The 22,975-nt window shown below is 40.3% G+C and overlaps 1 protein-coding gene across 5 annotated transcripts in view; it reads left to right on the top strand.

Annotated features, from left to right (window-relative positions):
- Positions 1-1,809: 1,809 nt before the first annotated feature.
- The window catches only part of LOC135094034 (biotin-dependent 3-methylcrotonyl-coenzyme A carboxylase beta1 subunit-like), a 43,901-nt gene continuing 22,735 nt past the window's right edge, over positions 1,810-22,975 (top strand). For 3 of the 5 annotated variants that reach the window (XR_010263550.1, XR_010263551.1, XM_063993758.1), the window contains exons 1-8: positions 1,810-1,950; positions 6,992-7,203; positions 10,512-10,676; positions 18,054-18,232; positions 18,517-18,631; positions 19,692-19,836; positions 20,756-20,901; positions 22,000-22,135. Coding sequence is in view for 3 of the 5 variants with exons in the window: in XM_063993758.1 (XP_063849828.1) it covers positions 7,005-7,203; positions 10,512-10,676; positions 18,054-18,232; positions 18,517-18,631; positions 19,692-19,836; positions 20,756-20,901; positions 22,000-22,135 (1,085 nt within the window). In the remaining 2 variants the exon portion in view is untranslated. Of the gene's footprint in view, positions 1,951-3,712; positions 3,729-6,991; positions 7,204-10,511; positions 10,677-18,053; positions 18,233-18,516; positions 18,632-19,691; positions 19,837-20,755; positions 20,902-21,999; positions 22,136-22,975 lie in introns of those variants that run through there. The other 2 variants (XM_063993760.1, XM_063993761.1) reach the window with 2 other exon arrangements.

Here is a 22,975-nt window from a genome sequence, read left to right as displayed (position 1 = left end):
CAATTGCATTAGTGAATACAATAGGTAAAGTTTTCAGTGCAGTGTTGAATGAGAGACTGTGTAAATGGATTGAGAGAGCTGGAGTGCTGGGTGAAGAACAGAATGGTTTTCGTAGGGACAGGAGAGCTGAGGACAATATGTTTGTGGTGAATGAAATGATTGAGAAGAAAAAGAAGGATGGGGGTAAATTGTACCTAGGTTTTTTGGATATAGAGAAAGCTTATGATAGAGTGAACAGAGAAATGTTAGGTAGAGTCTTAGAAAAGATTGGATTGAGTGCAAAGATAGTTAACATAGTGCAAAGTATGTATGTGGACACAAGAGCTAGATACAGGCTAGGAGACATAGAAACAGACTGGGTGAAGAGTGAGAGAGGAGTTAGGCAGGGCTGTATATTGTCACCAACCCTTTTTAGCCTGTATACAGAGGAGCTAGCAGCCAGGATGAGAAGAATGAATGTAGGGGTAAGTGTGGGGAATGATAAAGTATGTGTGCTCCTTTATGCAGATGACGTAGTTGCTATGAGTGAATCGGCAGATGAGCTTCAAAGTTTGTTGGATGTAGTGGATGGCTATGGTAAAGACTTTGGAGTAAGGTTTAGCAGTGAGAAAAGCAAAGTAATGATTGTGAATAGGTCAGAGGATGAAAGTAATGTGGTATGGAGACTTGGAGAGAATGAGTTGAGACAGGTGCAAGAATACAAGTACTTAGGGATGTGGATGAGTCCTAGTGGGTGTGCAAAGGCAAAGAATGAAAAGATAAGTATGGTAAACCAGTGGGTAGGTCGATTGGGAAGCACGGCAAGGATGAGAGCAAGTAAGTATGATGTGTTGAGAGAAGTGTGGAAGAGTGTGGCTGTGCCATGTATAATGTATGGTATGGATGTGATTGCATGGAATGAAAGTGAAATTGATAAGTTAGAAGTGGGCCAGAATAGAGTAGCAAGGATGGCACTGAATGCACCGAGGTGCACAGCAGTTGAAGCCTTGAGAGGTAACATGGGATGGAGCACCTTCAAAGAAAGACTGACAAAAGCCACACTTAGGTACAAGATTAGGCTTGAGAGAATGGATGATGCAAAAATAGCAAGAAAGGTGTACCTGTGGAATGAAAGTGGAAGCAAATGGAGGAAGAGATGCACGAGGATGACAGACAGGAATGGATTGCAAGTTGTGTGGGCGATAAGAATGGCTGGTAGGAATCAAAATGAGCGTGAATGGGTGGTAACAAGAGGAGGCAGAGTGGGAGCCGAATGGGATGTGAGAAAATGGAAGAATGGGATAGACAAAAAAGTGAAATGTGTGGGACTGAATGAATGGAAGAATGAAATGGAAAGAAAGAAGACCCTGGAATGGTACAAGGAGAAAGAGGCTCCGAGGTATGAAAGGTGGTGATCTCTTCCGAGCGAGGGCACAGTGTATGGATGTGAATGCAGGAGTTACAGGTGGTCTGAGTCCCGCAGCAAAGTGTGCCAGATGTGTGACATGGGAGAGGATGAGACGGTGGAACATGTGGTGCTGGAGTGTGTGAAGTATGCCAGAGACAGGAATGAGATGATGCAAGTGATACTGACTGAGTTAGGGCATGATAGGAATGAAAGAGTGAAGACGGGAAAGGAGTGGATGGTGTTGTTGCTGGGACTGTGTAAAGAGGCGAATGAAAGGATGATTGAGGCGGTGAAAGAGTTTCTGGAGAGAATGTGGCGTGCCAGGTGTATGAACAATTAGGATAGAGGATGCTGTTCGTTTCTCTTTTTTTTTCCCCCCTTCTACAGGAGTTGCCGATCCAAAGGCCTGGCTCAGGAGTGATCCTGTGCCACCTGTTCCATCAAGATCAAGATCAAGATCATCCAGTAACAACCCAGTATCAGTCACACTGCTGTTCCCTGAAGTGTTGGTATATGGGAGTCACATTCTGTGTGCAAGTAAACACGATAGAGCTGTGCTGCTGGTCAGTGGAAGTACTGTTTGGGTTTTATTATAGTTTAAGCCATTACACACTACGTGGTAATAACCTACCTCATTTTGTTCTTCTCACTATTCACATCATTTCTAATGATTACACTACTTGTCAGAAATTAATAATAACGCCACAATAGGCCTGGGAATGCACAGCGCTCTCAACTTTTTCTAAGTCCACAGGTAAACATAAATGGTGTATTGTTGCCTGAACTTAAGTTGTTAGGTTAGGTTAGGTTAGGGTTTTATTATAGTTTAAGCCATTACACACTACGTGGTAATAACCTACCTCATTTTGTTCTCACTATTCACATCGTTTCTAATGATTACACTACTTGTCGGAAATTAATAATAACGCCGTGGGCTGTGGGTAGAGATTGGGGACATTGGCTTAAACTATAAATTTACCACTGTTTGGAACTCTTGCTTACCTGTTTACGTTTTCAGTACCATTCCAATTCCGGTGTATTATCGCCTCTTGGATAAGGATAAAAGCAGATAATATTGAAGTAACATTATCAGTATCAAGATTCAAGCCTTCCACTTCCTGCCACATACACACTACCGAAATTTCTTATTTTATGTCTATTAGCAAAACGTTAACACAACTTGTATTCATTAGTTCTGCACAAGATGCACAATTTCCTTCACTGTACCAAATCTTGAACTAACATTACTTCCAAGGCTGACTTCAGCTACTCCAGTATTTCATAGACAATTTCCTATACTTGCTAGACTAGCCAGATTATCCGAGTGGCCAACCAGGTGAGTGTTTTCATCTGGGTGCTTGGTTAGGTTAGGTGTAGACTCATGCAGTTTATTAATTTCACTGCGGATCCCTTCATTGTACACATCACAATATGACAAAAAAAAAAAAATATTTTGTCCAGGAATAGATAGTCAACATGAGGAAATTATTCATTATTTCCATAATCCCCAAAAAAGAACCTAATTGTTTAGTTAAGATGGATGGTCTATTGCTCTAAGTAGGATGACAGCAATATATGTCTACTAGCAACCACATGTTATAGCAGCAACCTGACCAAGGCAGATTGTCTTTGGCTCTGGCTGTTTCCTTAGAGTGAGGGGTTGGTATCATGTATGAGTCACCTCTGGTTGTTTCTGACCCATGCATCTTCCTCTGTGACTCACATCCTTTGCAGCTGTACCACAGTTCCACCCCCTTCATCTCACTCTGTCTTTCCCTAGGGCTTCTTCCCTCAAATGATTTTCTCCATCAGATAACTGAGAACAAAAAATTAGATTGATGAATGTCTTCACATTATATTGACCTTTTTACATCTACCACATCTACATAACTTGTTATTTCTTTGCATTTTATACTCTTCTGCAGTGTCCAGATTTCTTACTCAATTTTTTATAATGACATGATGATCTGCCACCAATACAATATTTCAGGGTTTGTTAGGTTTGGTTAGGTTAGATTACTTGTATAATCTAATCTAACTCTGTGTGGAGGGAAGGATTTTGCTATGGGAGATGGGCAGTTGCCCAGGGCAGCATGGAGCACCTATTCAAAGTGATTTCAGAGTGTTACCCTCAGTACTCTGCTATATTGATATACCATTACAGTCTGTAACTTAATGTTAATGTTTGATTGTGTAATTTCGAATCTCAACAAATAATGAAATATATGTTGGCTTTTATGGGGTAGGGGGTAGGGGGGATGCTGAAGTTGAGGTTTGACCAGGATGCCACACAAGCCACCTCCACCACTATGTGTGGCAGTTACAGGAACATGTAATTGAGGTGAGGGAAGGTGCAGCAACCATCATGGGTTGATCTTATTGTTTTGCTTAAACTGTAAGTGGTATTTTATCAAGATAGAAACTTAACTCATCTTAAAATTAATATAATGTAGTTTTCTAAAAATTTATTATTTGAGAAACTTAAAGGGAAGTGAAGTTTTAGGTGGAGAAATATTAAAGAGTAACTGTGGAGCATCAGCCTTTCCCCTTCACCACTAACCCTTCATGCTAACTGCAGTACACAATATTCTCCTGGGTATGTGACTGAGAGGCTGTTCAGAACCGAATCTTACTTGTTAAGCCTGCTAATGGGCTTTTCACTCTCAGCACTACCGACTTCCAACCCCACCAGTAATATAAACAAAAATTGATTCGCTAGAAGAGTTGGAATTTAAAGATACAGTAGAACCTTGGTTACCGAAAGCCTCACTTTTTGAACAAATCAGTTTTTGAACAAAATTTTGAAATAATTATTGCTTCATTTGCAGTACCATAATTTGGTTCTAGAACAAAGTTACTTGATTTCAAATATTAAAAGACATAGCAAAAGCTGTTGTTTATTACTAATTTATAGTTTCTATAAATATTTACTTTGTTTTTATATATTTGGAGAGATACAGTGTAAGACAGTAATTAAATTTTTGAAATAAGATGAATGTGATCCTGTTGAAAAGCCTCAAAGTAAGCAAACAGTTTTCCTTCCTCAGGAGTAAAGCCACTTGTGGCTTTCTTGATGACCCCCAACACCATCACTATTGCACAACTGCATTTTTCCAGTAGCTTTTCCCTGCAACAAGATGTCTAAGTGTTATGATCACCTTCATTTTGGCACTAAGTGGGTTGCTCCCCTCTGTAAGGCTTACCTCAGATCTGTCTAAACAGTATCTTCTGATGAGTTCTGTCTCTAAGTTCATTTAATACATTCTTTCTGGATAAATAATTTGTGAGCTAGAGATGTGAAGCAGCCATCTTGTCAGTGGGAACGTTTCTCATAAGCCGCTGAAAAACTCTAGACTGGTGTCTGGGAACAGACTAATCTATTTTACACTGATTCCTATGGGGAAAGTAGTCTCAGTTTTCAAACATTTCTGATTTTGAACAGCATTCAGGAATAAATTAAGTTCAAGAACTGAGGTTCCATTGTATTTCTACTTTGACTGTGACTCTTGACTCAAGCCGAAAATATCTGACTCTTGGACACCTCAACTCTGACTTCCCCTTGAACTTCAGCTTCACCTTGCTATGATTAACATACACAAATGAAACATTTATATATTATATATTGAATAAAGTGTAATGATAATCACAGCAATATTCTTGTTTTGGTAATAAGTTTTGGTGAAGGGCTGCCTTTATGTTGAGTGAAACTCTTTGTAGTGTGGCAACACATACTGTATTTGACAGCATATAAGATGCATCTAAAAAAAAAAAAGGCTAAAAAAAAAACACCCTGCATCTTATATGCAAATGTGAGGCCTCCCGTGGATTTCATTTTGAAATTTCCATCACCCATACACCCAAAGATTTACTCCACCATATTATAGGCAAGGATGTTGTTTTATATTTTCAACCATAATATTATGTAAGAAAATGTTGAAAATAAAAATGTGGCCCTGTTCAGTGATGCATCAAGTGTGTTGTTGACATCTTGGCAGCTGGGCTGCATTCTTCATCTTGTCTCCGTGACTATAGTCGGTTCAGAGCATGAAGTCCGTTCAAGGTGTGGCAGATTCTGGAATTCCCATGAGTGTGATGTTGCCAGTTCTTCTGCAAATTATCAGATTAACAATCAGTCTCCCTTCCTTCACACCTGTTTCTCTCTCTCTTTCTCTCTCTCTCTCTCATATATATATATATATATATATATATATATATATATATATATATATATATATATATATATATATATATATATATATATATATATATTATTTATATTATTATTATTATTATTTTTTTTTATGTAGTATTCACTTATTATCAGTTTCAATCCTGTGAAGGGAGGTTTTGCAGCCATTGAAGGATATTTTCCTTTCACTTCTTGAATTTTTAGCAGAGTTGGGACTTGATGCCTCTCATAAAATGCCAATACTGTTCTTCTTACAACACATTTATCAAAGATGTGTAGAGTGGTAACAGGTGCAGAATATCTCCTCTTCTTTGGTGACAAAAAAAGTCTTTTCTAGTGATGTTTGGCCTTGTTTTGAGCAGATTCTTTGAACAGTTTTCTCAGAAACGTTGGTGGCTTTTGAAGCCCATGCAGTTGCTTTTGAAGGTGGGATAAGGAATACCTTACAAGCTTTCTCTTCAGTGAAATACTTGTTGACGTAGTAAAGCGTTTCCATTTCTCTGCTATGCAGGACCCTGGAACGCGAGTGAGTTGGAGTTGTAGCTTCCATCAAAATCCCCCACCCACACACACACACACACACACACACACACACACACACACACACACACACACACACACACACACACACACACACACGTGGTAGTGCTAATCCCTTTTAGTGATACCCTAGCACCACCACCACAACCACTAGGATAACGTGGCAATATGGGAAAAAAATATTTGCCACATCATAGAATTTATACAAATCATAGTTATAATCCTAAACATCAACACTCATTGTACTGTGTAGCTTCCCTTACTATATACAGAATACATAAAATATCACTTTCAAATAGCACACAGATGGGAAACAAAGGAAAGAGGCCCATGTAAGAAGGTTGATTTGGCAACATGGCTAGAGGTAAACCACCTTACTAGCCCCACCTTGAATGGACTTCTTACTCTGAACAGACTATAGGCCGCTACCTCTGTTTTATTACATTACATGCTTGAATACATAAAAGAAAAAAAAAAAAACTTTTCCTGAATATGCCCTGCTGAAATGGGAATGCATCTTACATGCCATCAAATAATGTAGGTGTAGCTCACTGAGCATGGTGGAGGTGATGCTGCTGTACACAATGGGTGCCTCTGTTTGGCTTTGTGCACAGGTATACTCTATGCCTGGTATTTGATTGTATACTGTATATTATTTTATATTTTGAACCCTTTTATATTTCTAGTGTTTTCAACTCTAGAATCAGTAACTTTGGATGAGATTGAAATTATTATTATTATTATTATTATTATTATTATTATTATTATTATTATTATTATTATTATTATTTATTATTTATTATTATATGTATTATTGGTATTATATTGAAGTGAGTGTGTTAACAGTAGTTCATAGCCTTGGTGTGACATGCCAGCAGAGTGTGATCCATGCTTGGGAGGCAAGCACTGAGTCCAGCCCCTCTGAGGTTGGCCAGGGGTGGGCGGATGGTGGCCACACACACCCGACCTTTCCCTGTGCTGAGGGACACCCTGGACCCCTCCTGCCCTCAGCTGGAGGCTGGGAAGAGGAGGGCTGAGGAGCAGATTGCAAAGTTGGATCAACTGAACAAAATATGTCTGGCTGGAGGTACTGTGATACTTGTCATAGTGTGCAATTATGGTAAAGTATGTAGAAAGCTGTGTGGCATTGGTGGCTGTGTGGCAGTGTATGAGTGTATGAGTGTATTTCCTGTGGCTGTGACTATGTTAAGGTGATGATTTTTTTTTTTTATGTAGGAGGGACACTGGCCAATGGCAACAAAAATCTAATAAAAAAAAAAGCCCACTGAGATGGTGGTCAAAAATTTAAGGATAAGTGTCTTGAAACCTCCTTCATGAAGGCATTCAAGTCATAGGAAGGTGGAAATACAGAATCAGGAAGGGAGTTCCTCAGTGTACTAGAGAAGGGGATGAATGATTGGAAATACTGGTTAACTCTTGCATTAGAGAGATGGACAGAATAGGGGTGAAAGAAAGAAGAAAGTCTTGTGCAGTGAGGCCGCGGGAGGAAGGGAGGCATGCAGTTAGCAAGATCAGAAGAGCAGTTAGCATGAAAATAGCGGTAGAAGATAGCAAGAGATGCGACATTCCAGTGATGAGAAAGAGGCTGAAGACAGTCAGTTAGAGGAGAGGAGTTCATGAGATGAAAAGCTTTTGATTCCACCCTGTCTAGAAGAGCGGTATGAGTGGAACCCCCCAAACTTACATATGAACATACATGTCCATACATGGACGGATAAGGCCCCTGTACAGAGTTAGCAGCTGGGGGGTGAGAAAAACTGATGGAGACATCTCAGAACACCTAACTTCATGGAAGCTCTTTTAGCTAGAGATGAGATGTGAAATTTCCAGTTCAGATTATAAGAAAAGGACATACCGAGGATGTTCATTGTAGAAGAGGGGGCCAGTTAAGTGTCATTGAAGAAGAGGGAATAGTTGTCTAGAAGGTTGTGTCTAGTTGATAGATGGAAGAATTGAGTTTTTGAGGCATTGAACAATACTAAGTTTGCTCTGCCCCAATCAGAAATTTTAGAGAGAGCAGAAGTCAGGCATTCTATGGCTGCAAGAACTGCATGAACTGTTTACTTCTTGAAGGGTTGGACATCTGTGAAAAGATGTGGAAAAGGGCAGGGTGGTATCATCAGCGTAGGAGTGGATAGGGCAAGAAATTTGTTTTAGAAGATCATTGATGAATAACAGGAAGAGAGTGAATGACAGGACAGAACCCTGAGGAACGTCACTGTTAATAGATTTAGGAGAACAGTGACCGTTTACCACAGCAGCAATAGAATGGTCAGAAAGTAAACTTGAGATGAAGTTACAGAGAGAAGGATAGAAGCCGTAGGAGGGTAGTTTGGAAATCAAGGCTTTGTGCCAGACTCTATTGATATGTCTAAGGCAACAGCAAAAGTTTCACCAAAATCTCTAAAAGAGGATGATCAAGACTCAGTAAGGAAAGCCAGATCACCAGTAGAGTGGCTTTGACTCTATCAAAAGCTTTTGATATGTCTAAGGCAACAGCAAAAGTTTCACCAAAATCTCTAAAAGAGGATGATCAAGACTCAGTAAGGAAAGCCAGATAACCAGTAGAGCAGCCTTGACAGAACCCATACTGGCAATCAGATAGAAGGTTTTGTAGTGATAGATGTTTAAGAATCTCCCTGTTGAGGATAGATTCAGAAACTTTAGATAGGCTGGAAATTAAAGTAATAGGATGGTAGTTTGAGGGATTAGAACGGTCACCCTTTTAAGGAACAGGCTGAATGTAGGCAAACTTCCAGAAGGAAAGGTAGATGTTGACAGAAAAAGTTGAAAGAGTTTGACTAGGCAAGGTGCAAGCATGGAGGCACAGTTTCAGAGAACAATAGGAGGGGCACCATCAGTCCATAATCCTTCCGAGGGTTTAGGCCAGCGAGGGCATGGAAGATATCATTGCAAAGAATTTTTAATAGCATGAAGTAGTCAGAGGGTGGAGGAGAGGGAGGAACAAGCTCTGAATCATCCAAGGTAGAGTTTTTAGCAAAGGTCTGAGTGAAGAGTTCAGCCTTAGAGATAGATGTGATAGCAGTGGCGCCATCTGGTTTAAATAAAGAAGGGAAAGAAGAAGAAGCAAAGTTATTGGAGATGTTTTTGACTGATATATGCCTGTGGCAAATGTGTTGTGTGTTAGTAAATGGCCATATCCACACATTTAATTAAGGCTGAAACATTTATAAGAACTAAGTTAAATGATGAATCTCAAAGTAGTTTATGTATTGTTCTATTGCACTGAGGTTGTAGTGTTATTAATATCATTTATTAATCACACATTCTCACAGTACCAGTGATAATGTAATATGTTGCTTGCTTGTAATATTTGTGTGGTTTATAAATCCAGACACATCATTGAGGTGGACTGAATTCATCACAGATTTCACTTTAACTGAATATGTTATGTAGCAGCTATCCATTTCATGGAGGTGAGTTCATGGGTTAAATGAATGCATAGATCTGTTGGCTATGGCTTTGGGGTGTGGATGTGGTGGTGTGTGTTTCAATGGGGGTCCTGAAGAATCCTGTGGGTCGGGTGTCAAACTCATGGCCTGCGGGCCAAATGTGGCCTGCAGGATGGTCTTAAGTGTCCTGCAAGGTGACGAGATTTTTCAACTTGAGTTACTATAATTGTTATAACTGAGGAAAATGTAACTAAACTGTTAAGATGAGACATAATAACTTTTACCTTCTACTTTAATAATGCATTTTTTGGTAAACCATGATGACCAGCAAAATAAGTTGTAATCTTCAGTCTTGCCAATAAGTAATTACCAAATATTTGATGGCCCTTGAGACAATAATCAAGTGCATAATTGGCCCTCGAAAGGATTTTAATTTGACAACGCTGCTGTGGGTGATGGTGATTGTGACTGTGTATGGCTGTGGTGACTAGTTTGGTGTCGTGTGGTTTTGGTAATGTAGTTGTTTTGTGATGTGCCTGCATTTACCTATTTGTATATGTACAGGACTGAGTTGAGTTTGAAATGTCCCTTTTTTTCTATCATCATATATGTATGTTGTTGTTTAAATTAATATAAAGGTATATTGTTCACACACACACACACACACATGCCTCTTAACTGTATATTTCTTTGCTGACACAAGTCCTCTGTATCTATCTGCCTTTTATTTATTTATTTTTTTTTTACACATTTGTATGCCATAATTATGTTTCCCTTTTTCTGTCTGTTCTCTGGCTGGGGTAATGATAACACCTGGTTGTAATGAGTGTTCAGTGTGAGAGGATGTGATGTCCATCCTGCTTGGTGACTATATATTCTAATTTCTCTAATGTCATGTAATGTTATCAGTTATGTTGTGATCATTGAATCTATGTAATCAAAGCTAACCCCATGCTGACAGGAGGAGAGAAAGGGATTGCACTCCATGTCAAGAAGAACCGCAAGATGCTACCAAGGGACAAATTAAAGCATATCTTGGACCCAGATTCTGACTTCCTAGAGCTCTCCCTGTTGGCCGGCCTGGGGATGGAGTATGGAGATGTGCCTGCTGCTGGCTCTATAACAGGTGAGTGGTGGTTCCTAATGGAGGATAGTTAAGGCTGAAGGCATTACAGGTATGTTCCTGCTGCCGGGTCTGTAATTGGTGAATGGTGGTTCCTTATGAAGTGGCAGGATAGTTAAGGTAGAACATAATTGATTGACTGGTCTTATTGGCCCCTTTGTATTACAGATCTGCATTGTTTGCATAATTTAGAGCCCTTGTTCAATGAACCAGAGCTTTTTTACAGATGTTTTGTTGAACTGTATGTTATTATTGAGCACATATAGCTTCATTAAAGGCCTGAATTTAAATTAATGATTGAGAACAGTATATACTTATTCCATATTTCTTACATATTAATACACATGTCATACTATCAAGTCACTAATGCAATGTAACAAAGAGACTAATGAAAAGAATAAAAAAGTACTTCAAGTAATAGTAACAATAATAGATTAAATAATGCTTGTATATTAATATGTATGAACTAAAATTGTAAAAGCAATATCAGTAACAATAATAATAATATTATTATTATTAATAATAATGATAATGCAGAAAGCCAGCCAGCATACACAAGGCAACTCTCGAGCTGAAGCGCACGATACCAAATGCAACAAATGTGTCTATATTACAGCAGCTGTTGAAAAAGCAACCCTAAAGAGAAAACAGCATGCAAAGAACATGATTTCATATTAACCTGTATAGTGTCATGCTCTGTCAAAGATAGGGATCATGGTAAGTTGCATTTTCATTTTTTTTTTTTTTTCCTTTAAAATGAGAAAATAATAAATCTTCATATATATATATATATATATATATATATATATATATATATATGCGACTCCTACACCAGCCTCGGAGTCCCCATCTGGGGAGGGGACCATAAATATCCCCAGGTCGGACTGCCTTTCTGTTGACGACCCTAAGTGTCTTGACACCCCCCTCAACTTTTTCTTCATTAACTTCTGCAACATTCACAGTCTAAGATCTAATTTTCAATCTGTAGAACACCATCTCTCCTCTTCTAAACCTCATCTTCTTTTCCTCACTGAAACTCAGGTGTCTCAGGCAACTGACAGTAGCCCCTTTTCTGTTCCCTCCTACTTTCTCTATCCTCTTTTTCGATCCAAAGCTGGATGCTGCGTTTATGTGCACAATGACTTAACCTGCTCTCATGCCCACACTCTTGAATCTTCCGAGTTTTCCACCATCTGGCTATGACTACAGAGTCACTCTCAAACTAAATTTATCTGTACTGTATACCTCTCAACTCCTCTGACTATAAGAAATTCTTTGACTACTTAACTTCCAAAGTGGAGCACATTCTGACCCTCTTCCCTTTTGCAGAGATCTCCATTCTTGGAGACTTCAATGTTCACCACCAGCTTTGGCTTTCCTCTCCCTTCACTGACCATCCTAGTGAACTAGCCTACAACTTTGTTATCCTCCATGACCTAGAGCAATGCAACACCCTACTCGTATTCCTGACCGTCTTGGAGATACGCCCAACATTCTTGACCTTTTCCTGACCTCTAATCCTTCTGCTTATGCTGTCACCCTTTCTTCTCCATTGGGCTTCTCCGATCACAATCTCATATCTGTATCTTGTCCTATTGCTCCAATCCCTCCTCAGAATCCCCCTAAGCGAAGGTGCCTCTGGCGTTTTGCCTCTGCTAGTTTTTTTTTTTTTTTATGTAGGAAGGACACTGGCCAAGGGCAACAAAAATCTAATTAAAAAAATGCCCACTGAAATGCCAGTCCCATAAAAGGGTCAAAGCAGTGGTCAAAAATTGGTGGATAAGTGTCTTGAAACCTCCCTCTTGAAGGAATTTAAGTTATTGAAAGGTGGAAATACAGAAGCAGACAGGGAGTTCCAGAGTTTACCAGAGAAAGGGATGAATGATTGAGAATACTAGTTAACTCTTGCATTAGAGAGGTGGACAGAATACAGGTGAGAGAAAGAAGAAAGTCTTATGCAGAGAGGCTGCAGAAGGAGGGGAGGCATGCAGTTAGCAAGATCAGAAGAGCAGTTAGCATGAAAATAGCGGTAGAAGACAGCTAGATATGCAACATTGCGGCGGTAAGAGAGAGGCTGAAGACAGTCAGTTAGAGGAGAGGAGTTGATGAGACGAAAAGCTTTTGATTCCACCCTGTCTAGAAGAGCAGTATGAGTGGAACCCCCCCAGACATGTGAAGCATACTCCATACATGGACGGATAAGGCCCTTGTACAGAGTTAGCAGTTGGGGGGGTGAGAAAAACTGGCGGAGACGTCTCAGAACACCTAACTTCATAGAAGCTGTTTTAGCTAGAGATGAGATGTGAAGTTTCCAGTTCAGATTATAAGTAAAGGACAGACCGAGGATGTTCAGTGTAGAAGAGGGGGACAGTTGAGTGTCATTGAAGAAGAGGGGATAGTTGTCTGGAAGGTTGTGTCGAGTTGATAGATGGAGGAATTGAGTTTTTGAGGCATTGAACAATACCAAGTTTGCTCTGCCCCAATCAGAAATTTTAGAAAGATCAGAAGTCAGGCGTTCTGTGGCTTCCCTGCGTGATATGTTTACCTCCTGAAGGGTTGGACGTCTATGAAAAGATGTGGAAAAGTGCAGGGTGGTATCATCAGTGTAGGAGTGGATAGGAAAAGAAGTTTGGTTTAGAAGATCATTAATGAATAATAAGAAGAGAGTGGGTGACAGGACAGAACCCTGAGGAACACCACTGTTAATAGATTTAGGAGAAGAACAGTGACCGTCTACCACAGCAGCAATAGAACGGTCAGAAAGGAAACTTGAGATCAAGTCACAGAGAGAAGGATAGAAACCGTAGGAGGGTAGTTTGGAAATCAAAGCTTTGTGCCAGACTCTATCAAAAGCTTTTGATATGTCCAAGGCAACAGCAAAAGTTTCACCAAAATCTCTAAAAGAGGATGACCAAGACTCAGTAAGGAAAGCCAGAAGATCACCAGTAGAGCAGCCTTGATGGAACCCATACTGGCGATGAGATAGAAGGTTGTGAAGTGATAGATGTTTAAGAATCTTCCTGTTGAGGATAGATTCGAAAACTTTAGATAGGCAGGAAATTAAAGCAATAGGACGGTAGTTTGAGGGATTAGAACGGTCACCCTTTTTAGGAACAGGTTGAATGTAGGCAAACTTCCAGCAAGAAGGAAAGGTAGATGTTGACAGACAGAGCTGAAAGAGTTTGACTAGGCAAGGTGCAAGCATGGAGGCACAGTTTCGGAGAACAATAGGAGAGACCCCATCAGGTCCATAAGCCTTCCAAGGGTTTAGGCCAGCGAGGGCATGGAAAACATAATTGCGAAGAATTTTAATAGGTGGCATGAAGTAGTCAGAGGGTGGAGGAGAGGGAGGAACAAGCCCAGAATCATCCAATGTAGAGTTTTTAGGAAAGGTTTGAGCAAAGATTTCAGCTTTAGAAATAGATGTGATAGCAGTGGTGCCATCTGGTTGAAGTAGAGGAGGGAAAGAAGAAGAAGCAAAGTTATTGGAGATATTTTTGGCTAGATGCCAGAAATCACGAGGGGAGTTAGATCTTGAAAGGTTTTGACATTTTCTGTTAATGAAGGAGTTTTTGGCTAGTTGGAGAACAGACTTGGCATGGTTCCGGGCAGAAATATAAAGTGCACGAGATTCTGGTGATGGAAGGCTTAAGTACCTTTAGTGTGCCACCTCTCTATCATGTATAGCACGAGAACAAGCTGTGTTAAACCAAGGTTTAGAAGGTTTAGGACGAGAGAAAGAGTGAGGAATGTATGCCTCCGTGCCAGACACTATCACCTCTGTTATGCGTTCAGCACACAAAGGCAGGTCTCTGACACGGAAGCAGTAGTCATTCCAAGGAAAATCAGCAAAATACCTCCTCAGGTCCCCCCAACTAGCAGAGGCAAAACGCCAGAGGCACCTTCGCCTAGGGGGATCCTGAGGAGGGATTGGAGTGATAGGACAAGATAAAGATAAAGATAAGAGATTGTGATCGGAGGAGCCCAACGGAGAAGAAAGGGTGACAGCATAAGCAGAAGGATTAGAGGTCAGGAAAAGGTCAAGAATGTTGGGCATATCTCCAAGACGGTCAGGAATACGAGTAAGGTGTTGCACCAATTGCTCTAGGTCATGGAGGATAGCAAAGTTGTAGGCTAGTTCACCAGGATGGTCAGTGAAGGGAGAGGAAAGCCAAAGCTGGTGGTGAACATTGAAGTCTCCAAGAATGGAGATCTCTGCAAAAGGGAAGAGGGTCAGAATGTGCTCCACTTTGGAAGTTAAGTAGTCAAAGAATTTCTTATAGTCAGAGGAGTTAGGAGAGAGGTATACAGCACAGATAAATTTAGTATGAGAGTGACTCTGTAGTCGTAGCCAGATGGTGGAAAACTCGGAAGATTCAAGAGTGTGGGCACGAGAGCAGGTTAAGTCATTGCGCACATAAACGCAGCATCCAGCTTTGGATCGAAAATGAGGGTAGAGAAAGTAGGAGGGAACAGAAAAGGGGCTACTGTCAGTTGCCTCAGACACCTGAGTTTCAGTGAGGAAAAGAAGATGAGGTTTAGAAGAGGAGAGGTGGTGTTCTACAGATTGAAAATTAGATCTGGTGTAGGAGTCGCCATGATGATTTTAAAATTTTTGAGTGAAGGGTGTGTGTGTTATTAGGTGCTTGTAGTTTTGTGTGGAGGAAGAGAGTTGTCTTTAGAGGGCAGGCTGTGACTGCCCCCTTGTGTTGTGAGACACAAAGGGAAACGTTCAGTGAGGTCACAGCTGGGTTTAATGATAAGTTCACAGCACCCCTTGAACAGTGCTTTAGACCTCACTGGGAGTAATTATCGTTTCGGCAGGTGTTTACTGCCTCCTCCTGAGGAGATATTTTGCTGATTTTCCTTGGAATGACTACTGCTTCTGTGTCAGAGACCTGCATTTGTGTGCTGAGCACATAACAGAGGTGATAGTGTCTGGCATGGAGGCATACATTCCTCACTCTTTTTCTCATCCTAAACCTTCTAAACCTTGGTTTAACACAGCTTGTACTCGTGCTATACATGATAGAGAGGTGGCCAACAAAAGATACTTAAGCCTTCCATCACCAGAATCTCATGCACTTTATATTTCTGCCCGGAACCATGTCAAGTCTGTTCTCCAACTAGCCAAAAACTCCTTCATTAACAGAAAGTGTCAAAACCTTTCAAGATCTAACTCCCCTCGTGATTTCTGGCATCTAGCCAAAAATATCTCCAATAACTTTGCTTCTTCTTCTTTCCCTCCTCTATTTCAACCAGATGGCACCACTGCTATCACATCTATTTCTAAAGCTGAACTCTTCGCTCAAACATTTGTTTAAAACTCTACCTTGGACGATTCTGGGCTTGTTCCTCCCTCTCCTCCACCCTATGACTATTTCATGCCACCTATTAAAATTCTTCGCAATGATGTTTTCCATGCCCTCTCTGGTCTAAACCCTCAGAAGGCTTATGGACCTGATGGGGTCCCTCCTATTGTTCTCCGAAACTGTGCCTCCGTGCTTGCACCTTGCCTAGTCAAACTCTTTCAGCTGTATCTGTCAACATCTACTTTTCCTTTTTGCTGGAAGTTTGCCTACATTCAACCTGTTCCTAAAAAGGGTGACCGTTCTAATCCCTGAAACTACCCTCCTGTTGCTTTAATTTCCTGCCTATCTAAAGTTTTTGAATCTATCCTCAACAGGAAGATTCTTAAACATCTATCACTTCACAACCTTCTATCTGATCGCCAGTCAAGGCCGCTCTTCTGGTGATCTTCTGGCTTTCCGTACTGAGTCTTGGTTATCCTCTTTTAGAGATTTTGGTGAAACTTTTGCTGTTGCCTTGGACATATCAGAAGCTTTTGATAGAGTCTGGCACAAAGCTTTGATTTCCAAACTACCCTCCTATGGTTTCTATCCTCTCTGTAACTTGATCTCAATTTTCCTTTCTGACCGTTCTGTTGCTGCTGTGGTAGACGGTCACTGCTCTTCTAAATCTATTAACAGTGGTGTTCCTCAGGGTTCTGTCCTGTCACCCACTCTCTTCTTATTATTTATTAATGATCTAAACCAAACTTCTTGTCCTATCCACTCCTATGCTGATGATACCACCCTGCACTTTTCCATGTTTTTTCATAGACGTCCAACCCTTCAGGAGGTAAACATTTCACGCAGGGAAGCCACAGAACGCTTGACTTCTGATCTTTCTAAAATTTCTGATTGGGGCAGAGCAAACTTGGTATTGTTCAGTGTCTCAAAAACTCAATTCCTCCGTCTATCAACTCGACACAACCTTCCAGACAACTATCCTCTCTTCTTCAATGACACTCAACTGTCCCCCTCTTCTACACTGAACAGCCTTGGTCTGTCCTTTACTTATAATCTGAACTGGAAACTTCACATCTTATCTCTAGCTAAAACAGCTTCTATGAAGTTAGGCGTTATGAGACGTCTCCGCCAGTTTTTCTCACCCTCCCAGCTGCTAACTCTGTACAAGGGTCTTATCCGTCCATGTATGGAGTATGCTTCACATGTCTGGAGGGGTTCCACTGAAACTGCTCTTCTAGACAGGGTGGAATCAAAAGCTTTTCATCTCATCAACTCCTCTCCTCTAACTGACTGTGTTCAGCCTTTCTCTCACCACCGCAATGTTGCATCTCTAGCTGTCTTCTACCGCTATTTTCATGCTGACTGCTCTTCTGATCTTGCTAACTGCATGCCTCCCCTCCTCCTGTGGCCTTGCTGCACAAGACTTTCTTCTTTCTCTCACCCCTATTCTGTCCACTTCTCTAATGCAAAAGTTAACCAGTATTCTCAATCATTCATCCCTTTCTGTGGTAAACTCTGGAACTCCCTGCCTGCTTCTGTATTTCCACCTTCCTATGACTTGAATTCCTTCAAGAAGGAAGTTTCAAGACACTTATTCATCAATTTTTGACCACTGCATTGACCCTTTTATGGGACTGGCATTTCAGTGGGCATTTTTTTATTGGATTTTTGTTGCCCTTGGGCAGTGTCCTCTCTGCATAAAAAAAAAGAAAAAAAAAACTTCCTCAGTGCTTCGTCCTAAGGGGGTACTGCACCTAACCTTTTCATCTGTTGTGTTGAATTATGCCTCAAGTAGTGAGAGTTGACTATTTTTCTTTGATGAACTCCATGTATGATTAACTGCATTGCAGCTTGATTGTACAAGTACAGAGAAAAATTGTTTGTATATATGTTGGATTTTAATGCAGTTGTCTGCTTGGCTCTGTTTTTTTATATATTCAAGTCTGGACCCTTATCTCACTGCCTTTTCAGTTCTTCTCAGTTCTTCTGTTTGTGTGTGTGTGTGTGTGTGTGTGTGTGTGTGTGTGTGTGTGGCTCATCCCCTCACAACTCCTGAATGCTGCTGCAGGAATTGGCAGAATCCATGGCACATACTGTCTGGTGAGCAGCAGTGATGGCACAGTGAAGAGTGGCACCTTCTTTCCCATCACAGTCACCAAGAACCTACGTGCCATGGCCATAAGTGGCACCAACCACCTTCCTTTGGTACACATTGTGGACTCTGCCGGTGGCTTCCTTCCTAAGCAGGTGAGTAGAGTGGGTGCGCTGATGGCTGTGGGCTGCAAAGGGGAAAGCAGGTGCTAGTATTCCAGTGACAGGTGCTGACTCAGCACAGCCCAGGGGCCATGCAGCACATTTTTTGTTGTGGGGCATTAAATTTTTGTGGAATTTCAAATGAATATTAATTACCAAAGCCTTCATCTCATCACTGATCTTTAATATTCACTCATATAAAGGTGATACTGTAAACTTTAGAGTACATGTATCATGTTTATAGAGAGTGGAGGGCTGTTGAATATCACATGTTACAGGCTGAGCTGTTTGCAGACAAGAACCATGGAGGACGAGCATTCTACACAGAAGCAGTGCTCTCAGCAGCTGGGGTGCCTCAAATTGCTGCTGTCTGTGGTTCCTGCACTGCTGGAGGTAACAAGTGACTGTGCAACTGTACACATGTTTGGAACACAAAATTATCCATGGGATGTCAATGAATATAAAGGACTCATTGATTATGTAACTGTTTTATAATGATTTATCTGTATACCAAGTTGACATCTTTGTGAGGGGAAGTTGCAGAGACAGGGGACCTACACACACACACACACACACACACACACACACACACACACACACACACACACACACACACACACACACACACACACACACACACACACACCCACAAGCATTTCCTCACATCTTAACCTGCAGGCTTGCAGTGAGCAGAGGAACAATCTTCACAGATCACGCTGTGTGAAGGTCACTTGTTCTCCACACTTGGCTGTCTCCTCATCAGGAGTTGACACCAGAACTGGCTAACCACAGGTGCAATAAAATAGGCACATCTCTCTTCCTCCATCTGGTTACTGGTCTGATCACATCAATACTCATGTATCCATAATTGTCTTTGTTCATCCACATAATTCACAGCCGCATTTTTTTTTTTTTCTTTCCACAGATATCTGTATCCTTTCATCTCTTGCACCAGATCATGTAATGTAGCCTCTTGAGAAGTACTGTGTTATTGGTCAGGGGCCCTATAGCACACTGAAGTCCTAACACTGGGAATTATAGCATGCTCTCTATAACATACACAGTTCCCAGATTTGAAACATAAAGCAACCATTATTTCAATGTTCTCTTTTCAAGAAGATAGTGGTTGATGGCCAACATAATTATGATACAGCAAATATCAGAAATTTGAAAATGAGAGATGAAGGTGATCTGTTTGAATAAAATGTTTAGGATTAGAATAAAAAAGTTGCAAATGAGAGAAGGAGACTTTTTTACTGTAAGTAAAGTTGAACAGTAAGTGAAGGAACAGAATAAAGATGACATGAATGTACAGACAGACTGTTCTTATACCATCACAGTCCAGGTGATGAAGCAATGCACTGAAAATGATGATGATGATGATGGAGATTTTTGGTATGTTCATGTTACTAGAAGGAAAAAGAGCAGTGTAAGCTACCGTTGTTTGTTGCAGGTGCATACCAGCCAGCCATGTGTGAGGATGTTGTCATTGTATCTGGTATTGGCACCATTTTCCTGGGAGGGCCTCCCCTGGTGAAGGCTGCCACAGGGGAGGTTATAAGTGCTGAGGAGCTAGGAGGAGGTTTACTGCACTCCAGGTTAGATGTGACTCTTTACAATTCTTATTTGTTATATAATAATTTTAAAATAATCATTTGTTTTATGGAATAAATTTAGAAGTATTCCATTTTTTGTGGTTTTCTTGAAATTTGAGAGAAAGAATTAGAATTTCTTGGCTGGATATTCATCATAATTCATAACTTTCAAAGGCTATATGCATGCTTTCATGTGACACTCATCCAGCCAATGGCATCTTGCTGGGCTGCCTAGTGGAGCAGCCTTCCCTCAGACAACTACATCTGTGGTGTCCTCTTAACCACTTCATTCTTGGATCTCTTTCTTGAAGCTCTGCCAACCACTTTCACTTGCTGACTATTTTTTACCCATTAACTTTGCCATCCTCTCAACATGTTCTTGTCTTTCTCAGTCATCATGAACTAATATATTCAAACTCCCTTATGTAATAGAACTGAATGTACATAATTGGATAAAGTAAAACACCAAATATCTTGTTTCCATTATCAGTCCTGCCTGAAGATGTGCAGTGATGTGTTCTTACCTTGGAGTGAAGTGCAGTCTTTACTTTATTTATTTTTTTAAACATAACCTTACTGAAAGTAAAGATGTATATTTGTGTGTGTGTGTGTGTGTGTGTGTGTGTGTGTGTGTGTGTGTGTGTGTGTGTGTGTGTGTGTGTGTATTTATTTATTTAATTTACTCAATATTTATTCATTTAATTTATTAAATATATATTTATCTTTTCCTTCTTGTTTTCTTTTCACACAGCAATATCCATTCTGAAGTCTTTTTTTTTTTCAGTTTGGATAATTGTAACTTCTCTAATCATTCCTCATAACTTAGCTTCTGAGACTTGCTACCCATCCTAGTACTGCACTTTGTACTTTCTCTGGGTAATGTTTCACCATATAAGCTCACACAGGACGCTCTTCTAATCAGAACAAGTGGAGTGACTGACTACCTGGCTGAGACAGAACAGGAGGCTTTTGAAGTGGTGAGGGACGTTGTGGCCACTTTGGGCATTGAGCCAGTACCCGAGTCCTCATCCCCGCAGGACGATGCATGGAACACTGCACTTCTGGATGGTGAGGTGTTCTGCCTTAGGGTTATCAACAATTAGGGTTCATTATTTATCACTTTTTCTTTTGTACTGTGGTACATTGCTTTTTTTTTTATGAATCTGAGCATTTAAATGAAACATCTTTTTTTTATGTGAGACACTAAGGGCAACAAGAGCAAAAAAAAAAAAAAAATCCACTGAGGTGCCAGTCCCAAAAGAAAGGTCAAAAGAATCATACAAAATTGAAGGACAAGTGGCTTAAAACTTATCTCTTTCAAGAGTTCAAGTCATAGAAAGGAGGAAATACAGAAATAGGTAGGGAGTTCCAGAGTTTATCAGAAAAAGGGATGATTTACTGAGAATACTTGCATTAGAGAGGTGGACAGAATAGGGGTGAAAGTAAAAGTTTTTGTGCAGCGGGGCTGCGGGAGGAGGAGAGGCATGCAATTAACAAGATCAGAAAAGCAGTTAGTGTGAAACCATGCATCTGATCTATACGGAGTTGGGCCTACCTAGCATGGGAACTGACTAGGGTACAATTTGTTGAGGCAGAGGGTAGATTTTGCAGATTGAAATTAATTCCAAGGGATGAGGATGTGGTTGTTTTGCTGGGGGTGGCTGGTGACTTAACAATTCAGTTGTAATAATGGTGTTCAGCTATTAAATAACCAAATATTCCTTCTTTAAAACTTCAGGAGTTAGTATGACTGCCTGTTATGGTGAGGAACTGTAGTGTTGCTACTTGCAAAAGTGATTGGAACACAGGTTGATCAAGATCTCTTGTATTTTCACACCTTCAGATTTCATTTGCTCATATAAGTGTTTTTGTCCTTTGTTTCCTGAACTTGTACTGTCAGTTTCTCATGTAATGAATACTTGTATAACAGGACCTGTCTGTTCCTAAAGGCCATTGATACACCAATCACAGAACAAGAGATAAGGGCTTTTGGTGAATGACAGTGAACCACCAATGCTAAATGAGTCCTTTTTGTTGCCTTTTCAAGGGCCTTTGGTGAATGATTAAACCAACACTTAAATTAGCCCTTTTTCTTGTTTTCTCAGGATTTTGCTGAACAATAATGAACAACTAACACTAAGCAAGTCCTTTCTGTTGCTCCCTCAGCACTGAGTGGTCTGGAGTCAATCAGTCGGCAACAGATGTACGGCATCATTGGGAGAATTGTTGATGGTGCAAGGTTCAGGGAGTTCAAGCAACTCTTTGGGAGCAACCTTGTGACTGGCTATGCCATGATTGAAGGGTGAGACTCAGCCAGCCAAGTCTTGACATTTGTAGACTTCTGACTGCTTTTTTTGGTATGACTGCTACTAGATGAATATTGAGTCAGAGAGAGAGGGAAAGCAAAACTACAGGCTTTTATGATTCTTTAACTACTGCATTATTTTTGCTGTGAATAATGCTCTTCAAAGTTATACTCTAAACTAGCCCAATACAGTTGATTCAAGAGAAACTTTAATGAAGGAGTTAACCACTTTGCTCCGGATGTTTAAAAAAGGTGCATTGCTCATATATGGTGTGGGCTGCGAGTGGTAACTTATCTAATTTCTAATACTATAATTTCTCTCTCTCTCTCTCTCTCTCTCTCTCTCTCTCTCTCTCTCTCTCTCTCTCTCTCTCTCTCTCTCTCTCTCTCTCTCTCTCTCTCTCTCTCTCTCTCTCTCTCTCTCTCTCTCTCTCTCTCTCTCTCAACACTAACACTTTAACACTTTATTATGTTTGTCATTTTACAGTTGATTTAAGAACTTAATATAATTTTATAACAAACAAACAGCCCTTAGCAAGCAACTGCTTTATGGGCAGACAAAAAAAAATTATATATATTTATATATTAGGACTAATTATAAAAATAACTTAGAAAAAAAAAAAAAAGAAAGAAGAAGAACATTTAATCCTATATATTAGAGTAATAAAACACTTGTCCATATAATGAAGAATTATCCTTGAGTTTTTACCTTGTGCAATAACAGGAAATCTAAATTTGTACCTATAATAATAATAATATGGGTATATGAAAATATAAATAAGTTGCTAAGTCTAAAGGAACTCCTCATATGAAGCACAAATCCTTTGTTAATACCTA

Source organism: Scylla paramamosain, chromosome 44 (assembly GCF_035594125.1).
Source record: "Scylla paramamosain isolate STU-SP2022 chromosome 44, ASM3559412v1, whole genome shotgun sequence".
NCBI classification, from domain to species: domain Eukaryota; kingdom Metazoa; phylum Arthropoda; class Malacostraca; order Decapoda; family Portunidae; genus Scylla; species Scylla paramamosain.
The sequence above is the reverse complement of the archived record's forward strand: the minus strand, read 5'-3'. Positions and strand labels throughout refer to the sequence as shown.